General features: G+C 32.0%; 2 protein-coding genes across 2 annotated transcripts in view; one reads left to right on the top strand and one right to left on the bottom strand.

Moving 5' to 3' along the window:
• LOC129227246 (locomotion-related protein Hikaru genki-like) overlaps positions 1-9,767 on the top strand; it is a 195,390-nt gene extending 185,623 nt beyond the window's left edge. The window contains exons 9-10 of the mRNA XM_054861798.1: positions 1,653-1,823; positions 6,115-9,767. Coding sequence (XP_054717773.1) covers positions 1,653-1,823; positions 6,115-6,314 — 371 coding nt within the window. The 3' untranslated portion in view covers positions 6,315-9,767. The remainder of the gene's footprint in view (positions 1-1,652; positions 1,824-6,114) is intronic.
• Positions 9,768-10,153: 386 nt separating this feature from the next.
• The window catches only part of LOC129230576 (cell division cycle 5-like protein), a gene marked incomplete at its 5' end in the record, with an annotated part of 37,576 nt that continues 20,648 nt past the window's right edge, over positions 10,154-27,081 (bottom strand). The window contains 5 exon segments of the mRNA XM_054864983.1: positions 10,154-13,091; positions 13,469-13,597; positions 19,011-19,094; positions 25,428-25,625; positions 26,140-26,441. Of these exon segments, the coding sequence (XP_054720958.1) occupies positions 12,978-13,091; positions 13,469-13,597; positions 19,011-19,094; positions 25,428-25,625; positions 26,140-26,441 (827 nt within the window).

Genomic DNA, 27,081 nt, shown 5'->3' with positions numbered 1-27,081 from the left:
AAGCCTGTTTACATATGGATTCACATATATTCCAAATTTCAACCAGAACGTAGCATTACTTCTTGAGATAGGGCACTCAAAATGGAAAAAAAGAACGGGTGATTGCGCTACCCCCTTTTTAGCTGTTGACACAAAAATAAAATCAGTTTTTATACCCACTAAGGGCTACTTGCCGATAAATTTTTCTTTCATTCCGTTCATTATTTCTTGAGATACAGCAGTCACAATTGACGACAAAAAACGTTCTATAGCTCAACCCCCGTTTGAGTTATTGACACCAAAATTGAATCAGCACCTGTTCCTGTTAGTACCAACATATGGACCAAATTTTGTTTGATTCCGCCAGTAACTTCCTGAGGAATAGCAAGCACGCGTAACTCGAAAAACGTCCCATTGCTCCACCCCCCTTGGAGGAATTCGCGCCAAAAACTAATGGGCACAAGTTCACATAGGGGCACATATGTGTACCAAATTTCGTTCGATTTCATGCGGTAGTTTTTGTTGTAGAGCGGCCACAAAAAACTGGTCACACACAGACGTGACACACATACATACACACACACAGACAGACAGACATTTTCCAAAAATAGTCGAAATGGACTCAGCACACCTCAAAACGTTCGAATCCGTCAAAATTCGAAATTCGAAAATTTGCACGAATCCAATACTTTCTTCTATATATTAGATATAAAAGAAAGTAAAAAAGACTGAAATCTATTCCCAGACGTTCAAAAGGTGTTGTTGATACTGCATGATATTCTACTAAATAATAAGTTAATAAAAGGTTAGATTATTCAATAATATATAGACATTTTTTAAAGGGTACGAAGACTTTTGTGAGGTAAAATTTCTAACACTTTTTGGTTTTTGATTTTAAAAAAATTAAGTTTTAATATTTTTGAAAAAAAAATTCATGTAATTTTGTTGAAAATTTGTCATAGCTCTTATAATCAAATACCTATTCCGAAATATTAATTCTAACCAATGGCTAGGGTCCTATTTCATTGAAAGTCGTAGGTGTACGATCACTTTTGGGAGTCACTGTATATAACGATACATATATAGTAATGGGCTCAGCATTATCTCCACATATGAGTATGAGGTACATGTATGGCCTTGCACTTCATCATCATAAGTTATAATCAAGTTTACTGGCGCATACTTATTTATTTTTTTCAAAGTTAAAACACAAGTACAAGAAAAGATCTACCAATGCAGTTTGGTGAATAACTAAAACTAACCAGTTCTGATTCATAGAGCCATATGTTCACTAATATTCTAAATTTGTCAGAATTTAGGATGCGCAAATTCAACAAATTAATTTATGTCAATTATTTGTGAAACTAGTGAAGCCATTCATGTTGCATTGTTTATTATTAGTTCAAAGAATAGGTCATTAATCAAACACAAAAATTCACGACTTGTGTTAAGAGTACTACCCCCACCCCTCTTCTTAAATATGCAGTAGTTGCTTGAAATTTTTCGATTGTACGAGCAAGCCTGGGAACCTTTCATGATTTTCTTTATTAGTTTGTAAAGCTTGAATAACATTTCTCTGTTTCATCGCACTTATTTATTTTTTTTCTCCACAATTTTTATTTATACTTGCTACAGTTCAATATGATTATCACAGAAATTTCTCCCTTTCCTAGCCATCACGTGCAAGCCTCCCGTCTCACCACTCAATGGACGAGTGATTGACACCGGTCGCTACCTTGCTGGTGATTTCGTGCAGTACACATGCAATGCTGGTCACGTGATCGTGGGAGAACCTGTTGCCATCTGTACTGATCATGGTGTTTGGTCTCAAGCACCCCCCACATGTAAGTGGAATCTAATTGCATTTTAATTATATGCCATAACAGAGACATGCCCTAACTCTATAAATAGAAGGAAACAAGTACTAACTCAACGGTGCTGAAAGCACCCAATCTCCAATGTCAATTTTTGTGATAGTTATTTTACAAACATTACATCATTGCCCTTTTGCATCAATTTTCCAACCTCCTACATCATTTTTTTTACAATAAGTATGAATCATTCAATAGATAATTAGTAGCGTGTGATGGTACTGACAACTAGAAATGAAGAAAATATAAAAAAGTTTTCATGTTCCTCTCCAAACTAGCCATTTTCGAGATTGGAGGTTAGGCACCATCACCATAAAACTGCTGTTGCGTTTTGGTCCACATCTCAGAAATCAAACGCTTCATAAATTTAGATTAGACATAATTTAAAACCTGCATTTTTCATGAAACTTTGGTTGAAAGGTGTATACAGTTATACTGTCATGTGCAGGTAAAAGGCAGTAACACAAATTTTTCATTTTTTTGCATTTTTGTCATCTATTTTATGTTATGTTTACCGTACAAGTTCGCTTATTTGGTTTCCGCTAAAAAAAAAAGGTGCGGAAAAAGACATTTAATTCCAACATTTCCCTATTGTTAGTATTGAATCCAAAAAGCGTTTCTTCAAATATCTCGAAAACTCATTCTACAGACACTGCTGTTTACCTGAACATGGCAGTATAGTCATTGCATTGTGTTCAATTAATTTCAATCCTCAGATACTTAAGCAATTAAAGAATAAACATTTTCCAGAATTACTCTATAATCTCCCGATTCTTGTTAACATGTATTTCGTTTCATAAAACTTGATCATACATTTTATGAATATTAAAAAGGATTCTTTGTAGCCCCCTGAAACACATAATCCTACATTTTTTAAAATTTGAGCAATCAGGACCATTTGTTTATCATTTAATTTCTACACATTTTGTCACATGGATAATGTTTTGCGGGACAAAAGGCTAGGGGTTCACTGAGCTTATGATTGACTTTTTAAAAACATTGTGATACAAACTTATGTCATCATGATACGTAGCATTTAAAGGTGTCATTGAAAACATATCTTAAAATCATATGTATGTTAAGTATTATTTTCCTTGTATTGCTAGTTTTTTTTTCCTTCCATCAAAATCAGTCAATGGTTATGAAAGAACTAAATATTTTAATGAATCCACAACAAAAACTAATCAAATTACTACAAAGAGTAGCGAAATAACGAAGCATAAGTTACATGAACTTTACACCCTAAATCCACTATTGTCTCTAACTGATTTCCAAAATGTAGACATTCATTATAGTTTCAGTTTTCATAGTTTTTGTATACTTTTCACTTTTTTTTGCATTATAGACAGAGAAAAAACAGAGAATGGTGAGAAAAAAACGACATTAAGTCCTTTACTTACTGTTTAACATAAGTGGCAATAAAAAAATATTATTGTATTTACACAAGAATAATGACTTGCAAAACAGCTATGAGTTTAAATACCACTTATAGAACGGAAATAATAGAGAAGAAATATGCTTAAATATTTCCCTCTAAGTATTTTTAATAACATTTTTTAAGCTATTCATTAGAAATAATAATATTAAGCTATATATAAAAAGTAGTCGAAAACTTTGTACTGCATAGTGAATAAAATATGACAACGTGTATAGAGTACAAATTGAGAATGAAAAAAGGTTAAAAAACCAGCAAACAGCTGTTTCGGCACTCTAAAATACAAGTGCCATCATCAGTGCATTAAAAACGAAGACAAGGTTCACCCGACTAAAACACAGTCGAGGCGAACAATGGAATGAGAGACGAGTTGTAAAAGATATGAGAGCAGTACCGGAAACGATGACGTCAAGGTTACGTCAGAACTCAGGAGGACAGTTGCACTCAGGAGAAACGTCACGGACAAAAAATAAATCAAATAACAGACTTCCAAACATTAGGCTAGACAAATCATTGACGATTAAATTAGCATTTTTCCATATATAATATGACTCCAAAAATCTAAATCATGAATGGACGAACACCCGTGAATAATTTTGGCGGAAAAAAAATAAAATTATGACCGCAGGACCAACAATGTTGAGCAATAGAGGAGCATTTGAGATCCTGTTTTTTGACGTAATTTTCGTGTTCTTTTATCCAGAATTTGTGGGATCGACGAGTCTGCCCAATGTAGGCCAATTTGCACTGGCAGGAAACACTGTAAATGCCCCATCTGTCAAGGTTCTGAACAGGGTGTTTAAGCTGTGAAAATTTTAATTTATTAACAGGAGAAAAAGTGACGGAAAAATGAAACTTTTTTAAGATTTTGGCAATTTGTAGACTGATTTTAGGAAAAAAGGGTAAGACAACGGAACTCGAATAGTTCACAGAAGCAAGTGTTTGATTTTTGTTAGTTGAGCTACATAGCTTCTTATAAATGGTATCAATAATATCTAATGTGAATCCCCGATCCAACGCAATACTTCGTAGGTAATTCAGTTCTGATGAAAGTAAATTGGAATTTGAACAAATGGCCAAAGCACGGTAAATAAAAGATCTAAAAGCAGCCAATTTTTGTTTAGGAGGATGAAGGGATAACTTGTGGGGGGGGGAAGAGAAACAGCAAAGGGTTTACGGAAAACAGTAGTTGTAAACATATTGTCATGACGAGTGATGGACACATCAAGAAAAGAAAGATGATTACCAGATTCCAATTCAACCGTAAATTGAATATGTGGGTCAATAGTATTTAGGATGGATAAAAGGTTATCAAGGTCACTGACAGACGAGTCCAAAAGCACAAAAATGTCAACGTACCTGACGTAAAAATCAAATTGCATAATTTTAAATAATTTAAGTTTGAAATAGTGCATGTACAAATCACTTAGAATTGGACTCAAAGGGTTGCCCATAGCAAGACCTTCAGTCATCCGGAAAAAATTACTGTTGAAAACAAACGTGTTTAGTTTTAAGCAAGAACGTGTTAAATTGCACAATTCATTGATCTCAAAGTAGGAAAAGTGATGTTCAGTTAATCTCATTTTAAGGCAGTCTAACGCACCTTCAACAGGCACGTTAGTGAAGAGTGATTTCACATCAAAAGAGGCCATTCTATGGTTATTTAACTGAAAAATTCGAAGTTTGCGAAAAAAGTCAAGAGAGTTCCAAACAGTAAAACAGTTGCTGGAAAGAAGAGGTGAAAAAACGGAAACTAAAAATTTGAACAATTTATAAGAAGCACTACCAATATTAGAAACAATGGGACGGAGAGGAATGAGTGGTTTATGCACTTTAGGCAAAGCGTAGAATCTGGAACATTGTGCAAAAGAAGAAATCAAGCGTTTTTTGTGAAAATCTGGAATCAACGGAGATGACTTAATGGCGTTACTGATAGTTTTTAATTCTTTACCACAAGGATCTTGTTTGATTTTTTCATATAGCCCATCTAAAATTAAGTTATTGCATTTGTTGATATAATCTTTTTTGTTTAGAACAACAATTTGGCCCCCCTTATCAGCGTTTGTAATTACTAAATCAGAGTTAGCACATAAATCTCTTACGGTCTTCGTTTTTAATGCACTGATGATGGCACTTGTATTTTAGAGTGCCGAAACAGCTGTTTGCTGGTTTTTTAACCTTTTTTCATTCTCAATTTGTACTTTATACACGTTGTCATATTTTATTCATTAAGCTATAGGTTAAAAATTAACATACAGCAATAATCCCTTAGAGAATTTCAAAATCTGCAGCGACACTGAGTGCAGTGTTCTCTTTTGTTTCTTAATTGAACGTAACTTAATATTGCTATACATAGTATCTGGACTTTAAGTTTACAACTAAAAATAGTTCAACAAAGGTATGTCTTATTTTTAACATCTAGATTATTATGTGCAACAACTTTAAAATTGATTTTTAAATTGTTGCAATTTTTAAACATGAATTAAAACAAGATCTAATTTTTATAAAGGCTGCACAAGAAACTCATGTAGGCTGCATGCTCTCCACCTCAGGTGTCTGGTCTAATAAATGTACATGAATTTTTAGGCAACAAATGAAATGAGACTCCGAGAATAACATCTTGACCAGTGATAAGAATTTAATCTTAAAAGTATGAGGATAACATAAACTAAACCTGAATTAGATTGATATTACCAAACTATTTTTCTTCCCATGACTCATACTTCTCATTGGTAATGCTGTAGTGCTTGTATACTAAACAAAAAAAAAATAATGAATAAAGAGTTTTAAACCACATTAAACTGATACTTGATATGTATTTCTTTATAGGCAAAGCTGCGTGCGAATTTCCGGGTGAACCTTCAAATGGACGGGTTATCCCGACGAAATTTCATTACGATATTGGCGAAGTTGTAGTCATCGACTGCCACAAGGGTCACCGCGTACTTGGCTACCAAAGACTCATGTGTTCTAAGAGTGGACACTGGTCAAGTGCTATGCCTCACTGCAGACCTTACCAGCAGACGTAGGGCTGGTTGAATGCCAATCACAGCACATTTTGACGCACATGAAAGATAATGTCTGAACTGTTAAAAGTATCTCAAAGTTTGTATTTAAAACTCCACAATTAAGAGCTACAGTAGATTTTGGTTAATACGAGTAACCTGAAACAGAAAGTATATTTATGCCCAGTATATCTTTGCCAGTAGCCAGAAATAATTAATAATTTTATTCTGGTTTTCTTAGCAAGTATCAAGTAAGAAAATTACTTCTTTATTGTATATTGCAACAAAGGAATTCCAGAAATTTTTTTAAGCAGTAATTGAAACACAGTAATGTCGGCCACCTCCAAAATAAGGCCACAACAATGGAATACAAAAACATTTAGACAACCACAATCAGCTATAAAACCAAATTGAGACACGGGAGTGCTATGATGCGATGTCCCAAAAAAGTTCTTACGCAGCAATTTTTGTCTCATTTAGCCACAACATTACACTATTGCAATTTTTTTAAAACAATGACAAATTTTTTCCCCATTAAATGTAGGTAAGGTACATATATTACCATTTGGAAAATTTCGGATATTCAATTGACAAATTGGGAAGTTTCTCTCTCCCAAAACTGAAGTTTAGGGAGTTTCTGACGAGACACATACATATTCAGTAAGTTACCGCCCTATAGTTAGGGCTAAGGCAGAAATACATGAAATACACCACCAGCTCAGTCGTTTCCAGCCGAGGACTGCAGTTTTGTGCTTATTAGCACTCATCAGCCCGGCATAGGATACATATTGCTTAGTTAATGCAATTGTTTAGTTAATGCATAATTCACATAGGCAGTATTAAATTTAAATCTTGCCCATCATTAAAGCGACATTTTGTTTTAGTGTTTCAACACAGGATTTTCTATTACTAGTTTAAAAACCAAGGGTTTTGGGAACTTGAGATCCCCAAAAACTCCCTATTTATCCTCAAAATTAATCCCTAAGCATTCCCTTGACTGCCCTTGCTTGTAACTAAAGGTTTGTTTCAGTCCCAGTTAATAGAGCGGAATTTCCTAACTTATTACTGTTAATTTATTGTAATTTCATATAGGTTCTACCTCATAAAATTATCACTACAAAACAGCCTCGGAGATATTCTTCATGCACTTTTTGCATTTCCATTGTTTTGTTCAATCACAACAGAAGATGGAGATTTCATTCAAGATATGGTGCAACATTATAGTAAAAATTATAACATTTTAAACTGTGCACAACTGTGTAAGTCAGAGGTCAGAGTTGAATTTTTATAATAAAATATAGTGAATTTCTTCTGCTTTTTTTTTTTTTTTTTTTTTTTGGCCCAGTTGTTTTCATTTGACCAATTAAAATCTCAAGTTACATTGAAAAAGTAAATAAATTCAAAACTATTTAAATAGTCTTTCTCGTATTGACCAAGATTAACTGTAACTTATAAAAAATGTAGCAACGAAAGTTGCAATTTGTATGTTAAATAAAAAGAAATATAGAAGAATATGGTCAGCCAGGGAAAATTTTCTAATTTTTTTTTTTTTTTTTTAGTTTGGTAAAATTAAAACATTTTTTTTTTTTTTTTTTGAAAAAGTCACTTCCATAAGAATAAGACATCTATGAAAACAATATTAAAAATCATGTAATGATTTATAATTTCCAAAAAAGATGTAAACAGATGTAAATTTTTGCACTTCCATTGAACTAGTAGTTAATGTGTCGAACAAAAATAAGTGTCAGCATTTTGTGTACTTGTGAGGTATGAAATGAAATGAGAAAAAGCGGGGCTCAACGGAGCCAAGCACTGCAACCAGAGGTTCAATTGTACTAAACCCCAGACAAAAGTCTCTAGAGATCAGTAACTGAAGCAAATTTCAGCAAGAACCTAACGGGCAGGGGCAGATACAAGAAAGTCATGGAGGTCATGACTCCCTTAAACCACTAACATTATTATCCAACCACTTAGTGTTCAAATACTTTATGAATAACACACAAACGATTTGAGTAATATTTTCAATTCTGTAAATATTTTTTTAAGCAATTATTTGAAATACAACTTCCTTTCATTGGTTATAAAATTAATTAGTAACAATTAAGTCAAACTAGGTCTTATTTCTGGTTGGTCATTTTTATTGACAGCCAAGCACTTCCAGCTTTTTATTCATACCCAAAACCTTATATTCTTCAGTATGACCACCCTTGATAGTCTGTATCCGCCCCTAATAATGGGAATGTCATGAATTTCCCTAAATTCAATTACATATTGACCTAAGTAATCAAAAACATCATTACAATCACATAAGAAGTATCAGTTTTCCTTATTAACAAGGTAACCTTTACAAGTACGATCATTAATGACAACCCTAATAGCAATATGACATATAAATGTGCAGCAACCAGTAAGAAGTCCAATTCACTTCCTCCTGCTATTTGTATTAAATTTCAAGAGTTCTTTTAATGTGATGACGACAGGGAAAAAGGGATTAAGTTCCTTAGCTTGATGTTGTCCATCCATATTATGCCAGTTACAATACTAATTTACCTTAAAACAAGTAGTTCTAATAAGATTCTTTGAAATCCCAGTTGCTGACTCTGGGTCAACAAAAGGAGTACCAGAGCCCTTCCTAGCAATGCAATTTGCTATTACACTACCTTTGACATCCAAGCACCAAAATATCCAATACAGAATGACTTTACTAAGGTTCACAAGAGGGCAAAGCATATTCTGGCATTTTCAAACTATGAGTTATTTAATACTCATATGGTATAAAGGTAAGTGCAAACATTTACCTTCAATTAAAGAAATGCTGTTATATTGCCTTCTTTTAAAATCAGATGATTTATGAAATTGCTTTGACATTAGGGAAAACGTTTTCATTTTAGTACAATAGACCTCTGGTCAGTGCTCAATTCTGTTGAATCTCAAGGGGACAGGTATAAACACTTGAAAAATTTCCTGCATTTGGATTTTTTTTCCAAATCAACTATTTTTTGAAGGTACAAAATATTTAACCTGGGGAAAACTGAAAGAAAAGAGCTGAAATTGCAATACCAAATGCAATGACAGTGATATCATTGAAACAACAAAGCATTCATTCAAAGAACATTTTTCTTTTGTATACATTTTACAAGCTGTTATACAAAATCCATGCATTTAAGTTAATTTTGCTTAGTATCCTATGTATTTAAAACATTGCACCAAACTTGATTTTTAAGCATTTCCTCAACTCCTAACAAATTTCATGCTACCCACAGGTTCCCAAATATGGTAGCTAAGTAATTTTAGATACAGAAAATGGCCTCACTTTTTATTACTTGTTACAACATGCATGTCAAACTAATTTTCCTTATGAACAAAACATATTTTGCACCTTGCAAGAAAAACTGAGAATGAACTGGAAATATCCAGTACCTGTTTCTTTTTTTTTTTTTTTTAAACAATCATTAAAATAAAATTAAGTTTTTAATTCAGTACAACAGCAATATAAAGATTTTTCTTATTATAGCAGTAATGTTTCTATTTTAATTTCTTGGGGAAAAGTAACAAAAAATACATTTTTCTGTGTAACAAACTGATTTTATCTCTTGCATGTGTACCAATTCTGTGAATTCTCTTTATTACAATGTACCAGTATCTTTGTGAAATAAACTTATTCTTCTTAAATTTGACTTAACCTTGTGTGTAAAAACATGTTTTGAATCACCAAAAACTTTAATGGAAAATCGGTAGAAATTTAAGCACTGTTTAAAAATAATTGGAAAATATAAAATCCCTAGATAAAACATTGAAAGATCAAGAAAATTCAACAGTTTAATTAGTTTTGTGAAATCAATGCAAAAAGCAGAAAAAAGTTCTTAATATGAAAATTTATTCTCACATATAGCAAGAACATGAAACTTTGTATTTATTTTTTTTTAAATGACAATGAAAATTATATTGATTGATATAAACAAAATATAAAATACTTTAAAATTATACATGCAGTAACCCTTTTTTTATACCAGGAGTTCTCAGAGGAAAACACTACAAATGTGATTTCAGTAACTTATACTATTATTATTCTCAAGAAAAAAAAAACTTCTAGTCAAGAGCGTATCTTTAATGCATTATATTTATATGCAATAACATACATGCATTAATGAACAAAAATGTTTTTCGGCCAAATCAGTTTTTTTTTTTTTTAATTAAAAGATACTTTATCTTTGAGGTTCTGAACTGTTTGAATTTTATTCATGCATAGTTGCAATCAGTCCTAATTTTACATGAAATTATTAGTGGAGCAAAAAAAAAAAAAATGAAGGAAACACTAGAGAATTGAGATGACCTTAAAGATACAATTTATGCACGGGTATGAACAAGAATATTTTTTTAACAAGCAAGTATGAGTAAGAATTGTGATACCCAATGAAATAGTTAATTAAAATTTTTAATTAGAAAAGAACATGTTTAAAACTTGCATAAGACTATTGTGCACAGATTAAAGGGAGCTACGTAACATTTAACTTTGCTTTAAAAAGAATGTATTGAGAATACTTCCTAAAAAACAAAGCCAGTGCAACTAGGTAACATCATAAGACAGTCACAGAACAGATTAAAACTTCTGTTTTTCATAGATCAAAATTTCTTAATATCAATTGCATCAGAAATGCAAACTATAAGCTTTAACAATGCTTAACCATACTAAAGAGTTTATTAAAAATATAATGATCATTCAACTTAATAACACACACATAAATTATTTGCATTATTTGCTTCTGCACACATAATTAATGCATGCTTTATTTTTACAAAATAAAATTCAGTTGATTTTTAAAATATTATTTTTATTATAGTTGGCCATGACCATTATTATTTTTTACAACATTTATTTAATGCTTAACTTTTTATTTTTGATTTTAAAAAAATTTAAAGACACGAGACAACAATGCAGTTTTTTTATGTTTATGAAAAGTGAAAATACAATGCAAACCAAACTCAGTAAACTTAAAAAGAATACAGGTTGGATGGTGGCCATTAATAACACTAAAAAGCAAATGTTAGCAAATTTTCTGTTTCTCAATGTACTTTGGGTGTTTCTTATAAATTTCAGCTTGCTGAAAAATAATATGTTTGCAAAAATTTTCTATCACCCTCCAATTTTAAGAAATTTCATATATAAGTTTTGGACTATATATGCTATCTTATAGCAGTTACAAGTTTACTATATTTTTTTAGATGCATTTGATCCACAGACACATATTTTTTTACTCATTACAGCGATAGAACATGTAACAAGAGAGTAAAAACCAAATTCACTTTGATAAGTGCAACCTTGTGCAGATGCGCTAGGTGTTCCGTATCATTTCGTTTTCACGCAAGATCACGGTAGTTGAAGTTGTCTTTCGGTGCGGGAAAATGCTCAGTCACCCATCCCATAGCTTATTTTTGGATATTGAAAGAATCCTACAAAACTATGAAGATATTGATTCATGAAATTGACTACTCACATCATAATTGGAGCATATGGGCAGTTTTGAAAGTAATTGTCATTCTCATTGGTCTGCAACTCGATTGTACAACATAGTGCTATTTTCTGTACGAGTGGGACAGCAGGGCAATACATGAACATTATATCACAAAAGAAATGGTCAAAGTGCAAACAATATATTGCAGGTAAAAAAAAAAAATATGCAAAACGTTTTTCTATTCGATTTTTAAAAATATTCTCCCAACTTTTCTCATAAAGTTGGGATTAATGAAGAATTTCATTAAAAAATGGATAAAAAAGGGTGTGGATTTTAATATTTGCAGAAACAGTCCCTATCTCTCATTTATGCGAAAATTAAGGAGGGTAATTTCAATGACCCACAGATTAGAAAGCTTATGAAGGACCAAAATTTTGAAGCTAGAGTAAGTGATTTAGAAAAAACAGCATGAATTTATTTTTAAAATCTTGTGACAAAGTTCTTGGGAAATAAAAGTCCTAACTATGAACCATTAATTAAAGACATGTTAAAAAGTTACAATCAAATTGTGATGTTCAATGTCACTGAAATCCGACAAGCATGGGAATTGCTTCCACCAGGATATTTCTGCAATTGAAGCGGGATATATCAAGGATGGTTTACTTCTAATATACTCATGATTACGGTTGGAATCTTATTAGATTATATATATATATATATATATATATATATATATATATATATATATATATATATATATATATATATATATATATATATATATATATTAGATTTTTTTTATACTAGTTTTAAGCTTTGTAATTGTTTAAAAAATGGGAAATGACAAAAACATTGTACATGCTTAGAATAAATGTCATTTAATTGACATTTTAAAGATCTTAGATTTTTCAAAAATCTGTGGGTGATGGAATATTTTTATTGTCATATTCTTTTTCAACATCCCCCAAAACATAAAAGTCACAACTTACTTACTGAGGAACAGAAACCTTGTTGACCAGTGTAATTTTCATTATCATTACATTTTTATACTGTATTTATTTATGTCTTCATTTGTTTTGCATCCACCAATGATATATTTCAAGTTTGTCATTCATATGTTGATCACCAATCTACAAGGGAAAAGGAATGTTTTACATCTTACAACGTATCTAGTTTTTAAAGAACTAGTTCAAAATTTTCTTTTCTTAATTTGTTTTAAATACTATGAGATGCCTTAAGATTTTGCTAAAAGTTCTTCAAATTCATTTTTTTTCTCTAGTAAATCTTGATATTTCTTTTGCAGCATACTTTCTCTTTCAACTTGTCTATTTACATCTTCTGTTAAAGACTGAAAAAATAAGAAAAAAATAATTTAAATATTTTTCTCTAATCAATATAATTGGAAGCAGAAAACCAATTAAGTGATTTTTTTTAAAGAAAATTTGTAATAATAAAATGAGTGGTTCTGTTGCAATGCCACTTTGGTATTAATTATTACAAATTATCTCTACATATTTTAGCTCTCTATAAATTGTCATCCCATTACACATAGACAGTCCTCTTTTGTACATTTCTGCATTTCCAATATTCAGAAAAGTAAAATAAATCTTATTTTGTAGATACACCTCTGTAAGTTTAACTTTTAAGTCCCCCTAGTACCTACATCACTGTATGTATATATTTTTATACATATCAATGAAAGCAAAAAAAAAAGTTTTCACTTACTTCAACTCTTTTTGTAATAGCTAAACTTTCCAATTCTTGTAAAGTTTTGAAAGTGTTTAACTCAAGATGTGTTTGCTCAACTTGTTCAACTAAATCTTGATGCTGCTTCATCAATGCTTGGTTTCGAGACTAAAAATAAAATAAAATAAGATATTTTTAACAACAAGAGAAAAATTATAAAATAGGGAGCAGAGAGTTATTTTTTCCCTGGGGTAGATTTTTAATTAACAAAACTTAACAAAAAGCAGCTATTAGTACATTTTTGGAGTGATACATGAGATACAGAAAATTTTCTGCCCACTTCAAAGCAAATCATTAGTTTTTAGGGCTGTCAACAGTTGCATGGTAATTGTTCTCTTTAGTGTAATTAACTTTTAGTGCAGAAATAAGTACTTGCACAAGCTCTTTTTTCTTAGTTATACTAACTATTTCACACATCAATTGTTTCACTATTAGTTTATTACAAAAAAAAAGAGGTAATATTTTTCAGATTTATTTTCTGCATTTCTGTTAAACACCCACGTAAGATTATCTATCCTCATAAAAAATTGTACATTTAAAAATGTTTTAGTGGTACTAATAAAAACATTTCCAGTGGTACAACATGTTATGGGGACAGATAAACTTACTGTGTAAAGATTTATTTTTAGGATTTCTGTTAAGCATCAGGGTAACTTTATCTATCCCCATCACAAGTTGTACCCTAAGAAATGGTTTGGTTCTGTTTGTCTTAAAAATTTCTTTGAAGAAAAATTTAGTATTGTGGCATTTTTACATTTATCGCAAAATATTCTTTGACATTTTGCTTCCTTACTTTATGTTACATTTGTTCCTACAATGCTTTAAAATGCTAGCTTTCAAACCATGTAGCTTGTGCCCATTATTAGCATGGTCATAAGCCACAAATTTCACATTTCAGTTATTCCTAACTTTTGGCTGAGCTTAGCAGTGAAGAACTAGGCTCTTAACAAAATATTTTAATAAAATGATAAAGCAATGTTGAGATGAGCTTTTAATAAATTAAAAATGTCTGGACACACAAAAAAGTCCCCCATCCCCCTTTTTTTTGTGGCATTACATTAGTTTTTCTGTTTCACTATCTCCAGGTGCTAATGAAATAAAGTTATTAAGAGTATAGCGTGCTATCGCATTCTATACAACAAATTCATTCAATGAAGTTTGCTACATAACTTATCCCTGATTATGTAAATTGATAAATGCGCATGTGTGAATATTTAGATTTAAAATTACTGTTCATTCATTCTTCCTCTCTGTCATAATTTTAAGATAATTTGGATTTTAAATGTGTTATAAGAAATGATGCTACCGAGTTCTCCGAAAATAGTGCTGTGCAAAAGCTTCCATGTATCACAGAAATCGCTGTTTCCATTGTTGCCATGTTAGCTTGAAACAATAATTGTACAGTAGTTGTGAAAATATGTATTTCTTCACTTTTTATTTTATTACAAAAGGATAAAATCAATTTTCCTTGGTTTCCGCTGTCACCATGTTACATACCTACTTTTTAATAACTTTCAACATTAAGTAATGTGGTAAGCATTATAATATATATTAATTAAGAGTCAAACATATGACCCAAACAGAAAGAAAAATACTGAAATTGCTTGGCTGTGTGAACAACACAACACTGTTAGTATATTTTACTACAACTGAAAGCTCTCCTATGTATTTTTGTATCTATATAGCAGACTATTTTAATTGGATGCATGAAATTAACTGGAACATATTGAATTTAACTTCCAATGCCCCTACATTTTTCCTGCATACAATAGTTTGCTCTCTTAAAAAATATTGAATTCAGTAAAAATACTGAAAAATCACATGTCTGAAGAGTACAACAAAACTTTGACTAAAATCCAAATGCCATATTTTTCTAATTTTTTGCGTCTCACTCGTTTGACACTAAATGTGAGACACTGCATATTAATTGTCTGTATTATAACCCAACCAATCTTTCTCCTTTTACATCTCAGGGAGAAGTTCTGGAATATACAGTAAAATCTGGTTACAACGAAAACCAATACAACGAAATATTCGTTTCAATGAAACAAATTTTCAGTCCCGATTTGATTTCCATTGCAATGAAATTGTTCTTATAACAAACAAAATTTGAGGGTTCCTTGAAGTTCATTTTAACGTAATTTCACTGTATGAAATGAAATGAAGAAAGGTGGGTTTAAACGAACCAAGCACTGCAACCAGAGGTCTATTGTAGGGGAGATCGGGAGTTAGTCGGCATAAGGGGTTAGTTGGCATTGTGATTTTAAAAAACTCCACGTTGATTCAGAGTGCCACTGAGCCTATCATGTGATCATCATTGACACCTCTATCTTGCATGAGAACGCCAGCTGGATTCGGCCATTGCTTTGAGTGGAAGAATTCAAAACAGAATTTTCATATCAGTAAGTAAAATTTTGATTATTCAGTATTTGTCGTTTTATATAGTAGCGTATTCACACAGAGGTAACATTCACGAGTTTATAGTATCTTTGGACATTTAGCTCAGAGTCCATTTCTGCTGTAGTTGATGAACATTTGTTTTGGTCGCCATGTTTATGTTACTTGCCGCTTTGGGGTTAGTTGGCATAAGTACTAGGGGGCTAGTTGACATAAGCTGAATGGACATGCCAACTACTAACCCAGCAACAACGGATAAGTTAAGGTATGCCAATATTTAAAGGCAAGGAAAATGAAATGTGTACTTAGCTACATTGATAAAGAAGAGGATTTAGAGATTAAATATGTAAAGAGTAAGAATAGCTTAGGTGGACTGGTGTTGAGTTTGGCCAGTGATAATGACGAAGAAGGTGGAATTCTGCCTTTGCAAAGTGAGGTTGCTGTGAAAAACCCAAACGAGAAAAAGGTTGTAGGGACTCAGAGTCATAAGATTAATGTTGGAGTCTCATTGTGGGGACTTTGTAGCTGTGAAATACATTAACAGGAAAATAAATTTACCCTGGAAAAATTACGGAAATTGGGAATGGCGAATTTAAAGTATAAGAGAAACTTGTATTGTCCCAAAAACATGAACATAATCTGGTATAAATCTAATAAAATTATCAAAAAATTTGAACCATCCATTATGATAAGCAGTGACGTTGCACTTTATTCTGTTAACATGTGACTTAACTGGATGATTTGATTTTGACTTCTTTTGATTTGTACATTTTTGTTAATATACTTTTTGTGCTCACACTTCTCTGCATTGAAAAAGGTGTTCCTTGTAACACCGAAACACGTGTCTGCAATCATTTGCAAGTTTTGTGCTTAATAACGTTGGATTACTGACTTTTTAATTTTTCAGCACAAAGGTATTTATTTCTTTATTAACCTATGGTTAGTTGGCACCATTGAGGCGTCTTTGGAAAATATTTTTCACGATTTTCCCAGTGAATTTTAGATGATGCTCCCAGTGTTTTTTTGTAGCCAAGATGTTACCCTATCAGAGGCATAAATCACTTTTACCATAAATACTACAGAAAAAGAAGCAAAAAGTGAAAAACTGCGCCAACTAGCCCTGGTCTCCCCTTCTAGTCTCCAAACAGTAATCTTAAAACAGACCAGTAGCTGAAGCAAAATTCAATGAACACCTAATAGGAATGTTATTAATCATCTATGGTTCAAGCAAATGAGGACCACAGTGTTCAAACCTATATAGGCAAAAAACACTTCAGAATCCCACATGATGTGAGTAACAGTTCCCTCAAGAAAGAAGCAACCCCAGAAAGTTCAATCCTTATTGGCACCCATTAAAGCAAGGTGCTGCTTTAAAGTGCAATGACCAATAAGAAGACTAAAAGACTTACTAATACTATTTTGTTAAGAAGCCTTTTGCATTTTCAGCATGTGATCCCCAAGGAGAATCAGGACTGTCCTTCTTAGGATGACCAGCTGAATTCATTCAATGTCATTGTGAGATAACTTCTCCGAAGGGAAGGTTTCTCTCCACACAATAGCCATCATAAACATATTCCTTGCTTGAGCATAGGACTGTGGTTGACCTGTCCTTGCTCTTAAAGATGCAGCAGTTTGTGTAGGGGAAGGAGTTGAAACCTCTGACCAAAGATGTTTGATTTCTCCTACCTTCTCGGGAAAGGTTGGTCCAGTGGCTTTTGTTTCCTGTAGTAACAATTTCCCCTCTCCTGCCAGTGCTTGTTGCATTTTTGTGCAAAATTGAGTACTCCCTGCTCCATTACTGCAAAGTCGGTGGGTTGCAGACCTGCACCCTCACCCCTCTCAGTCGGCGGGTTGCAGACTCGCAAGCCAGCCTCCAACTCCACGGGAGCTGGGAACTATGAGGTGGTAAAAGGTCCACACCCGCACAATCACCCTGTACAAGTGTAAAGCCAAGGAGGTTTCGCCTGGTTCCTCGAGGGGACCATTTAAGACATCATACAACAAAGATGCCATCCAACCATCAGCATGGTGCTCACACCTTAGATTGGGTGTCCATTTTAGTCGCCTCTTACGACATGCAGGACTGTGTTGGGACTATTCTGCTCCGGTCACCACACGGAGATTTCACTTGAATTGAGTAGACTAAATTTTTTTTTCGAAAGAGCAGCACATAAAATCAAGATGCATCTCCACATACTGTTGTAAAAATTGTTTTCAACAACGAGTACAAAAAAAATAAATTTCAACCAGACATAGCGACTCACAGATGCACACATGGACGACTGCTAATGCGCAGAAATATCATCCTGCCTCCTAGTTATGGAGCAATTGGCAATAAAATGCAATGACAAAAGTTTTATTTACTTTTATATTTTTGTTAAAAAATATAAAAGTTGAATATATATTTTTAATGCACTAGGGATGATTAAATAAATTAATTACCAACGTTTTGATGCACAAAAATTTCAAAACACTACAGACATGTGTTTTGGTGTTACAAGGAACACTTTCTTCAATGCAAAGAACTGTGAGCTTAAAGTCATCCGAGGAAAGCCAACTTTGTGAGCTTTTCATCCAAAAGCTCACACTCCTTTGTATTGAAAAAATTGCTTGTAACACCAAAACACGTGCCTGCAGTATTTTGCAATTTTTGTGTATCGAAACATTGGTAATTGATTCATTTAAATTTCAAGTACAAAGGTATTTATTTGTTAAATGAGAATGATATTTTCAGACACATTGCATATGAGCCTTTCAAAGCCACACTACTGTCAATCTATTGAGCATTGTTTTGAGACACGGAAAATTTTGCTGTCAGCAGATGGATAGTTTCATTAACTTTTGCTGGTAGTTGTGTTGTGGTCATTTGAGTTATCTAGTAGTATCAGCAATTTTACCTTACGTAATTTTCCACATTTACAAGTCAAACAAGCAATAAATCAGATTTTTCCAAAAAGTAGACTAAGTTCAAATTTAAAAGGCTCAAGATTATGAACAGAACATTATTTTTCTGCACTTTGAAGTTTTAATTTATTATGTTTAAAAATCAGGAGAAAAAATTAAAGAAAATACAGTATTTTATTTACAAAACAATATAAATTTCTTAAAACTAATTGGAACTTACTTGATAACCACCTAATAAAATTCGTAATTTTTTCTCAATTTTTGCTGCTCTTTTGGCTTCCTTGGTCATTTGGTTGCGATTTTGCTAAAAACAAACATGAATGACATTTATTCAAAAGAAAAAATCATAAACATAATATTTGTTGATAAAGAGAGTACAGAAAAAAAAATAGAAAAAAAAATTTCATTACAGATTTGTAATGAACATTCAACTCAACCTTGTAAACCCATTTTCATTTTGTTTGTTGCAGTCATTGCTTTACAATGAAACCAAGAAAGGCTGCATAACTGAAAGTGGTTCTTTTTTATTTTCCTGCACTCTACAATATTTCTCACAGGTAAAAACAGAACATGTTCAAATTGTAATAGTTTATAACGAAGAAATAGTCTTAGTTTAAGAATCAAAATAGGAACTGGGGGGAAAACAACACAATTTTGAATAAATTTTAGGACATTTCTAGCACAATATCAACAGCATTAAAATGAACATCATTTTGAGCATGTGCTTCATATTTGTTAACTACATTACAGACTGCCTACCTCTTTTCTTCAGAGACTTTTCCTCAAACAGAAGATCAGGAGTGATTCCAAGGTTAGTTTTATCATAATTTAATGTATACTGCGTGAATAGTAGGGCTTGACCAATGGCATTTTTTGGCCCATGGACCAATGCCGATTGTTCAAAGATGGTCGATGGCCGATTGCCAATTGTTTTTCTCCAAATGGTCGATGGCAAAAAAAAAAAAAAATCTAATGGAAATAAATTAATAAGATTGTCAGGGATTTAAAGGATCATTTATTCATTTCACTTTACTTCCTTTCCGCGAATAAGTACTTGTAATTTTTTAAAAAATCAAATTTCGACCTAATTTCTATTTTATGATCACCCAATTTAAACTTCACAAGGTTTTTCGGCACTTCTGTACATGCATATGTTCCTAAGAACATATAGATGACAAAAATATCCATTTTGAACACCTCCTCAGTTATTTATCGCAAGTTCTCTTGTGATGTCTTCATACGCGTAAACTTGCGTCACTCAGAAACGTTATGAAATAGTAAGTTGAAAACTCATACGTACGTAGTATGATCTAAAGTTTGAGGACAAGCAGCATAAAACTTTACCCTGAACAGTTCACATTACCGAAGCACATCTATCTACAAAGTAATCACCTTGAACGATTATGTACTTCTGCCAACATTCGTATAGCTTTTAGAAGCACTCCTGACAGCCATTTTTCGCAACTTCTTGTAAGGCCTCTTGCGCTGCTGCTTTAACTTCATTGTGGGGAAGAAGGCGATTTTCATGTTGAGGATGCACAGTTTGATTGATCAATTCTCTGATATGACAAACAAAAAACATAACGTTTCGTCCGACTTAGCTCCGTGTGACTCTTACCTGTTCCTAGCGAAAAAAAACATTTGCATGGACGCCGCTTTCTTCCATCAGGAGAAGATAAAGCTGCATCATATAGTAGGTTGCGCAAAAGGCTTCCAGGAGTGTTTCCAAAGTTATACGAACACTGGGAGAAGTACATAGTCCCTCAAGGTGCCCCTTTGAAGATGGATATGCTTCGGTAATGTGAACTATTCTGAGTAACGTTTTATACAGCTTGTCCCCGAAATTTTGGATCGTACTACATACTATCTATATAGGAAGTAGTTATGCTTCTTTTTTGACTGTTGTATGAGGATAGAAAAAGAAAAACAGCCAAAAATGAAAAAGAAAAAAATGAAGAAAAACAAAGACACTGTTTAATAACCAACTGATTTTTTTTTAATTGAACATATAACTAAGATTTCAGCAATATTGTAATAATGTATGGATTATGTACATTATACATAGTTAAAAAACTTTAAATTATGTTGTTTAATCATTCAAAAAAAATTTTAAGAATAAAAATATGAAACCGTCAACAAATTACGCAATTAAAGTGGAAAGATTGCATGTAAACATTTTTTAGTCATGAAATTCAACAAAAAAGGTAATAGATAAATTACAATATTAAATAATAATAGGAATATTTTTATACTTATTTAAAATTTATGAATAGAAAAATTTGCATTTTTCATAAAAGCTATAACAGTGACACATTTTTCAGAAAAAAGAAACAGCCATGAAAGGAGTGAGGTTCTTAAAACGCAGCTACAATAAACAAACTCGATATTTACTCCAAGTTAAAAATAACTGAATACATACACTACTTGATCTGATCATGATGTTTGCACACATAATATTGAACAATCTGACTCTTTAAAATATTTTATGAAGCACTACAAACAAGTTCAAATTAAATTTTTCAATTTAATAACAATTTGCTGAAATTAAAAAAATTGCTTAATAGAAAATCCTTGAAACTTTTCTATTACATATTATTAAAAAAATGATGAAAACAAAAATAACTTGTTTATTGATTTTATAAAAATACATGAAAATAGTTACTTACAATACAAAAAAATCAATCTCTATAAATGATGCAAAAAAGTTGGCGCATTAAGAAATAAAGGTGAAACAAGAATGAGAAATAATCAAAATGACATTTCTCGAGCAAAATAAATAATAGCTAAATATTTAAGGAATGCTTGAAACTACGAGAGAGGGGCGGGAGGGGGGGTCACACGCTGATTTTGGAGTCACTCATAACATTAAACTTCTTTCCCAACTTCGGCCTCATTTCTTTAATACAGAACCGCTACCACTAACGCCTCGGAAGAGTTTCTGAGTCGACTTCAGCACTTTCTAAGAAAAAATTCAAAAGTCCCGTTGATTTCCAAATTATGTCAGCATTCAAAACGTCTTTAATCAATTTCTTACATCAATGCTCTAAATTCTTCCTAAACACTAGATTAAGTTTGAAAAAAAAATCTCTAATTTTATGAATGGTATTATTTTTAAACAACACGGAAGTGCAACTAGAGTTTAATTTCAGAAATACAGAGAGGGGGAGAGGGGACACGGCAAGTGTTCTAAAAATTACCGTCGGTTCAACGAGAATCTAACAAAATGACACAAAAACCGGTTTTACCATCTCATATTTGTTTCCATGGAATACTTGGCAATATATCACCAAATTATCGTCAGTCTGAGACACTATATTAGTTTTGTATTGAAATAAGTAATTAATAGTCACAAAAAAATGAGTAAATAGGCTTTTTAGAACACCCAATCGAAAACAAAAAGGGAAATGCACAACTGGAATGTACGCACACCTCCACATGCGAAATTTTAACCTTCTACAGCTTACCATTTTTGAGTTATGACTTATGAGAGATACATACGTACATCCAGTCGCAAGAAACAACGCAATAAATAACTTGTTTGGTACCTGAATGCAGTATTAAAAACTCTCTCAGAGGTGACTAAAATAGAAATTCATACTTAAGTTTAAGTAAACAATTTTATATAAAAACAATAACTCCCTTTACTTTGCATTAAAAAGTAAAACAGCAAAGGGGTTTTTTCGAAACCATCGGCCAATTCAATCAGCTTTACAATGTTTTTAAGGCTGATGGGCCAATGTTTCCTGCAAGTTTGCATCAGCTGCCGATGCCGATGGCTAAATTGTTGAACCATCGGCGCTGATGCATCGGTCAAGTCCTAGTGAATAGTTTGTCTGTTCTTCACTTCTAAGTTTTAATGCAGAATTTTCTCTTTTCATAAGACCAAAAAATCTCACTCCTGAAGAGAAGTTTTGCTTTGTCATACAAATTCTTGAATGTAAATTAAAAATAACTACCACTAGCAGGAATCAAAGTGACCAACTGACAAAATATAGAACATTTTTTGAAAACAATATAGGACACATTTTGAAAAAATATCAGACTTATAGGACACCAAAAAAATTATTAAATTTTGCTACACATTATAAAATAGTTACCATTCATAGTCATACATTTACATTTGAGTCCTAATTTTTAATTTTGTATTCCCCTCATCTATCATTGCCTGAGCTGAATTAATGCTTTCCTTAAATCATTTCACTTAATCTTAAGAAGAATTTTTTGTAGCATCATTGGATTTAGGTTTTATATTTTCCCTTCTTATTTCTTCCAGATTTTTTTTTTCTTTCCGTTCCTTATGTTTCAAGTGTCCTGCTTTGCACATCTGGATCGTTTTTTTTTTTTTAAATTTACATCAACATGTTCCACAGGGTGTTTTACCGAGTCTTTTATCACTCTGAGAGCAACAATTGTGTCTTAACTCATGCTTGGTTTGTCACAAGTCACAATTCTTTTGTTAAGCCTCTCTCCTAGGAAGTTTGGAAATGAGAGAAAGTCAAGACAGCTTTAACAAGTTTGGTCAAATTAGAGTAGTGTAGCTTTTCATCCTTCAGGATAAAAATAAAATTCTAATACTTATTGAAGGGGTTATCTGCTATATTTTTAGGAATATCTTCGTCATTGATGTACGTCAGGGTGTATAAAAATATTAAGGTATACAGCAAGAGGTGTTTTTTCAAAAACCAATTTTTTCAACACATCTTTAAAATTATACATAAATTTTTATTAAAAATCAATTTCAAAAATTATTAGCGAACACATATTGAAATCAACCTTTGCAAATCAATGATAAAACAAGCAATGATAAAATTAAAAATTTTTAAAAACCCCGACTGAGTCGCAACTGAAGAATCAAGAGGGAAAATTGAAAATCCTTTTAAAAGCCTCTATTCAAAATCAATGTCGAGTATTTTATTTGCATTAAATAGAAACTAGCAACAGATGAAAATTTTAAATCATTGCTTTTAATTTCCTTGTTGGCCAATAATGAATTCGGTTATCAATCGCGTGAATAAAGGCTTAGCCGTTATTAAAATCTGCTTTAGAAAAACGTTATAATTAGAATTCTATGAAACATGGAAGTTCCAAACGCATTCTATCAGACGTGGAAAAAAAAATCTCTTTATTTTGGTATCAAATTTTAAAAATTTTAACTATGTTTTCACTGCAAAAATCACAAAAAACCTTTTAGAGGTTTTTGATTGATGTCTTCATTAATTAATGTCACTCAAAATGCAATCTAGCTAAGAACACTCTCGATCAACTCTCCTTTCGAACATTTTTTTTAAAAAATAAATCGCTCCATCCGTTTAGGCGCTAGAGTATCACAGACAGACACACAGATACAGAAACGTCAAACCTATAACCCCCTTCTTTTGTGTGTTGGGGGTTACAAATCATGTATATCAAATGAAAAATTTAACTGAAACATGAAAAAAAATCCATCAAAAAATTTTGAGTACTATCTGGGAGGCTTAAATATTGCATGAGAGCAAAATCTCCTACTTAATGCTAATTACCTACTTTATTGTTTATATTTTTCAGCTTCAGAATTCTAAAAATTTACCTTATGTTTTTAAAAATATATATAGAAAAATATTAGTTTTTTGAAGAAAATTATAAATATTAGGCCAAGTGCAGGATACTTTAATATTTTTTAACTTGAATAAATGTTTTTGTGGTACATTTGGGCCTATTGGGGAAAAGTTTTATTAACATGAAATTTCAAATCTTTTATTTGATCTTACTCAAGTACATTTTCACCAGTTTTCCCTTTAAGAGCTTCTTTTTTGATGAAACAGAGTATAACTTTCAATGAAAGCTCACATAACTCGTTATGCATAAGGTGTAGAATTCCTCTGGGGTACCAAAAATATAGGGTTTTTTTGGAAATATAAGGTGGTTTTTGAGTTTTTTTGAAAAATATAGGATTTATAGGAAATACAGGACGACTTTGATCCCTGCACTAGTCTAGATTTTTAGCTACTGTGTCTCTCCTCGCTAACCCTTCAAAGTTAACAAAATATCATTTAAGTGGTGGGAGTATATTTGTTTTTGGGAGGTGATGGGAGTTCCTTTAGAATCAGAGAGTTACTCACTTTTACTGGCATTCCCTTTCATTTTTTTAAAAAAGTAGAACAAACTTTTTTTTTATAGCTAATATGCATGCACATGTTATACATTCAATTACATATCACATTTTACAATTTATTTTCAAACCTTCAATTTCTTCATTACAGCTTCCTCAAACAAAACAGCTTCTTTAATATGTTTTGCTTTCCTTCAAAATTTTCTTTTTTATACTATCATTAACGACTGAAACGATTATTCTTTAAACTTCTTTTTTTTTCCCCATTTTATAGCATGCACACAATGTTGTAACAACTGTTATATGCTCCTCAAAACCATCTCTGTATAACCCTGTATAGTGAAAATGAATGAATTATTTAACGGCAACCTTTTAGGATTACTGAAAAAAAGGTGAGTTGCTTTTTTGAAGTTTAAAATTATAATACTTAATTTTACGATACACATTTTTTTACACTAACTACCCTACAATTAGTAGTCCCAGATTTGCATATTAAACGGCTGAGATAGCCCATTATGAACTACAAGGCAGGTAAAAAAAACACTTTACCTCCAGTCTTTTATCTAAAGATTCAATTCTGTCTTTTTTACTGGCAAGATTAGCTCTGGTGTATCTGTTTTGTCCAGGTAAAAACAACACTTGAGCAAGGCATTCCTCCCAGACTTGTGTATAAGCTTCAATACTAAGATCACCATGTCCCATACCCTTTTTGACAACTTCCATTTCTTGCTTCAGCATTTCTTTTGCCTGCAAGACGTAAAAGTACAAACAAAATATTATAACATACTATTGCAAGAAAGAAAGTTTTGAAATTCTGACAAATGCTTGCAATAAAAATCGGGCACTATATTTCTTTCTTTAATGTAACTAATAAATTCAAATTCAAGATTCAGGACAATTCTACAATAAAAAAATTTGGCTGGCATCTACCAATCCAAGGCGGTTAAATTCAAGAAGCATGTTCGCTACGCAAAGGAACAGATGGAAAATATGAAAATACAACAGAAATTTTTAAGAATTTGGTTATTTTGATTAAATTTATCATAAATTATAATTAAAACAATGTCATTTCTAGTAAAAAATAATGAAATTCAGGAATTTCTGAGGGAATCAAATCTTTGTAAAGTGTGTATGTATATTAAACAATAATTTAAAAAAAAAAACTAATTAAAATTTCCAATTCTTTAGAGCAAATAAAATAACAAAACCATCTGAAAATTTTAACCAATAAAAGGAATAAAAGAGTAAAATGCTCACTTACAGTTTCAAGCTCACTTTCATCATATTCTTTATATGGATGCCTTTCTAAATAGGAAACGTGGTGAGCAAGACTAGATTTTGGTGGTAGTGGTTTGTTCTTACTTCCTGGTGGCTGATATGGATTTTTATAACTATCATTGTGCAACATAATCAACATTTCTTGCTTAATCAGTTCCTCTGCTTTCTGCAGATCAGTCAGAGGGGGTTCACAATGAGACGGCCTCAGAATGCTGTTGTTGACATCAGATGGACGAGGTAAGTCCCTCTGAACAGAAGTCGACTGACGTCGTCGTTCTGCTTCTACTGTAACATCAAGTATTTAAAATAATTGAGTTTTAGTGGATTTCCTAATTATTTTTTCTTTTACATTTTACATTCATATTTTTCCAGTAATTTTGACTTCATTTTTCCTTGCTGTTTCATTTCTTTTTTTAATTGCTTTAATTATGCAAGGAGGATCTCTTATCCATGAACCATGAGTATCTTGGATCAACCAACTCAGGCAATTGTATAACATACATATAACAAAACTTACCATGCAAGAAAGAATACTTAATACATGGACAGCCATGTCAGACCTCAGTCAGAGACACTGATCTTTCTGTTCAGGCAGGATCAGAGGAAGTCACCTGAAGGTGACTGAGAGCGTAAAAATAATATATAACTCAAAGATTTTTGTCTGCATTAAATCAAGAACCACAGAACTTAATACAGTAAGAAATGCATGAAATGAAACTGAGGGGAACAAAATATTTTTTGGTGCAAAATTCCTTTGTGCTTGATGGATTTTAAGATCTGTTGTTAAAAGATTTGTTTTAAATTACACAATAATATTGCCTGGACTGCTATGTCATTTCCGATTTTTTCTGGCATGTAATTTTGTACCAAATGTATTTCACTGTATGTAGGAAAGGTAGCTAAAATGTTTATTACTTTATGAAAA

This window comes from Uloborus diversus, chromosome 1 (genome assembly GCF_026930045.1).
Source record: "Uloborus diversus isolate 005 chromosome 1, Udiv.v.3.1, whole genome shotgun sequence".
Lineage (NCBI taxonomy): Eukaryota > Metazoa > Arthropoda > Arachnida > Araneae > Uloboridae > Uloborus > Uloborus diversus.
This window is presented reverse-complemented; position numbering and strand designations above follow the sequence as displayed.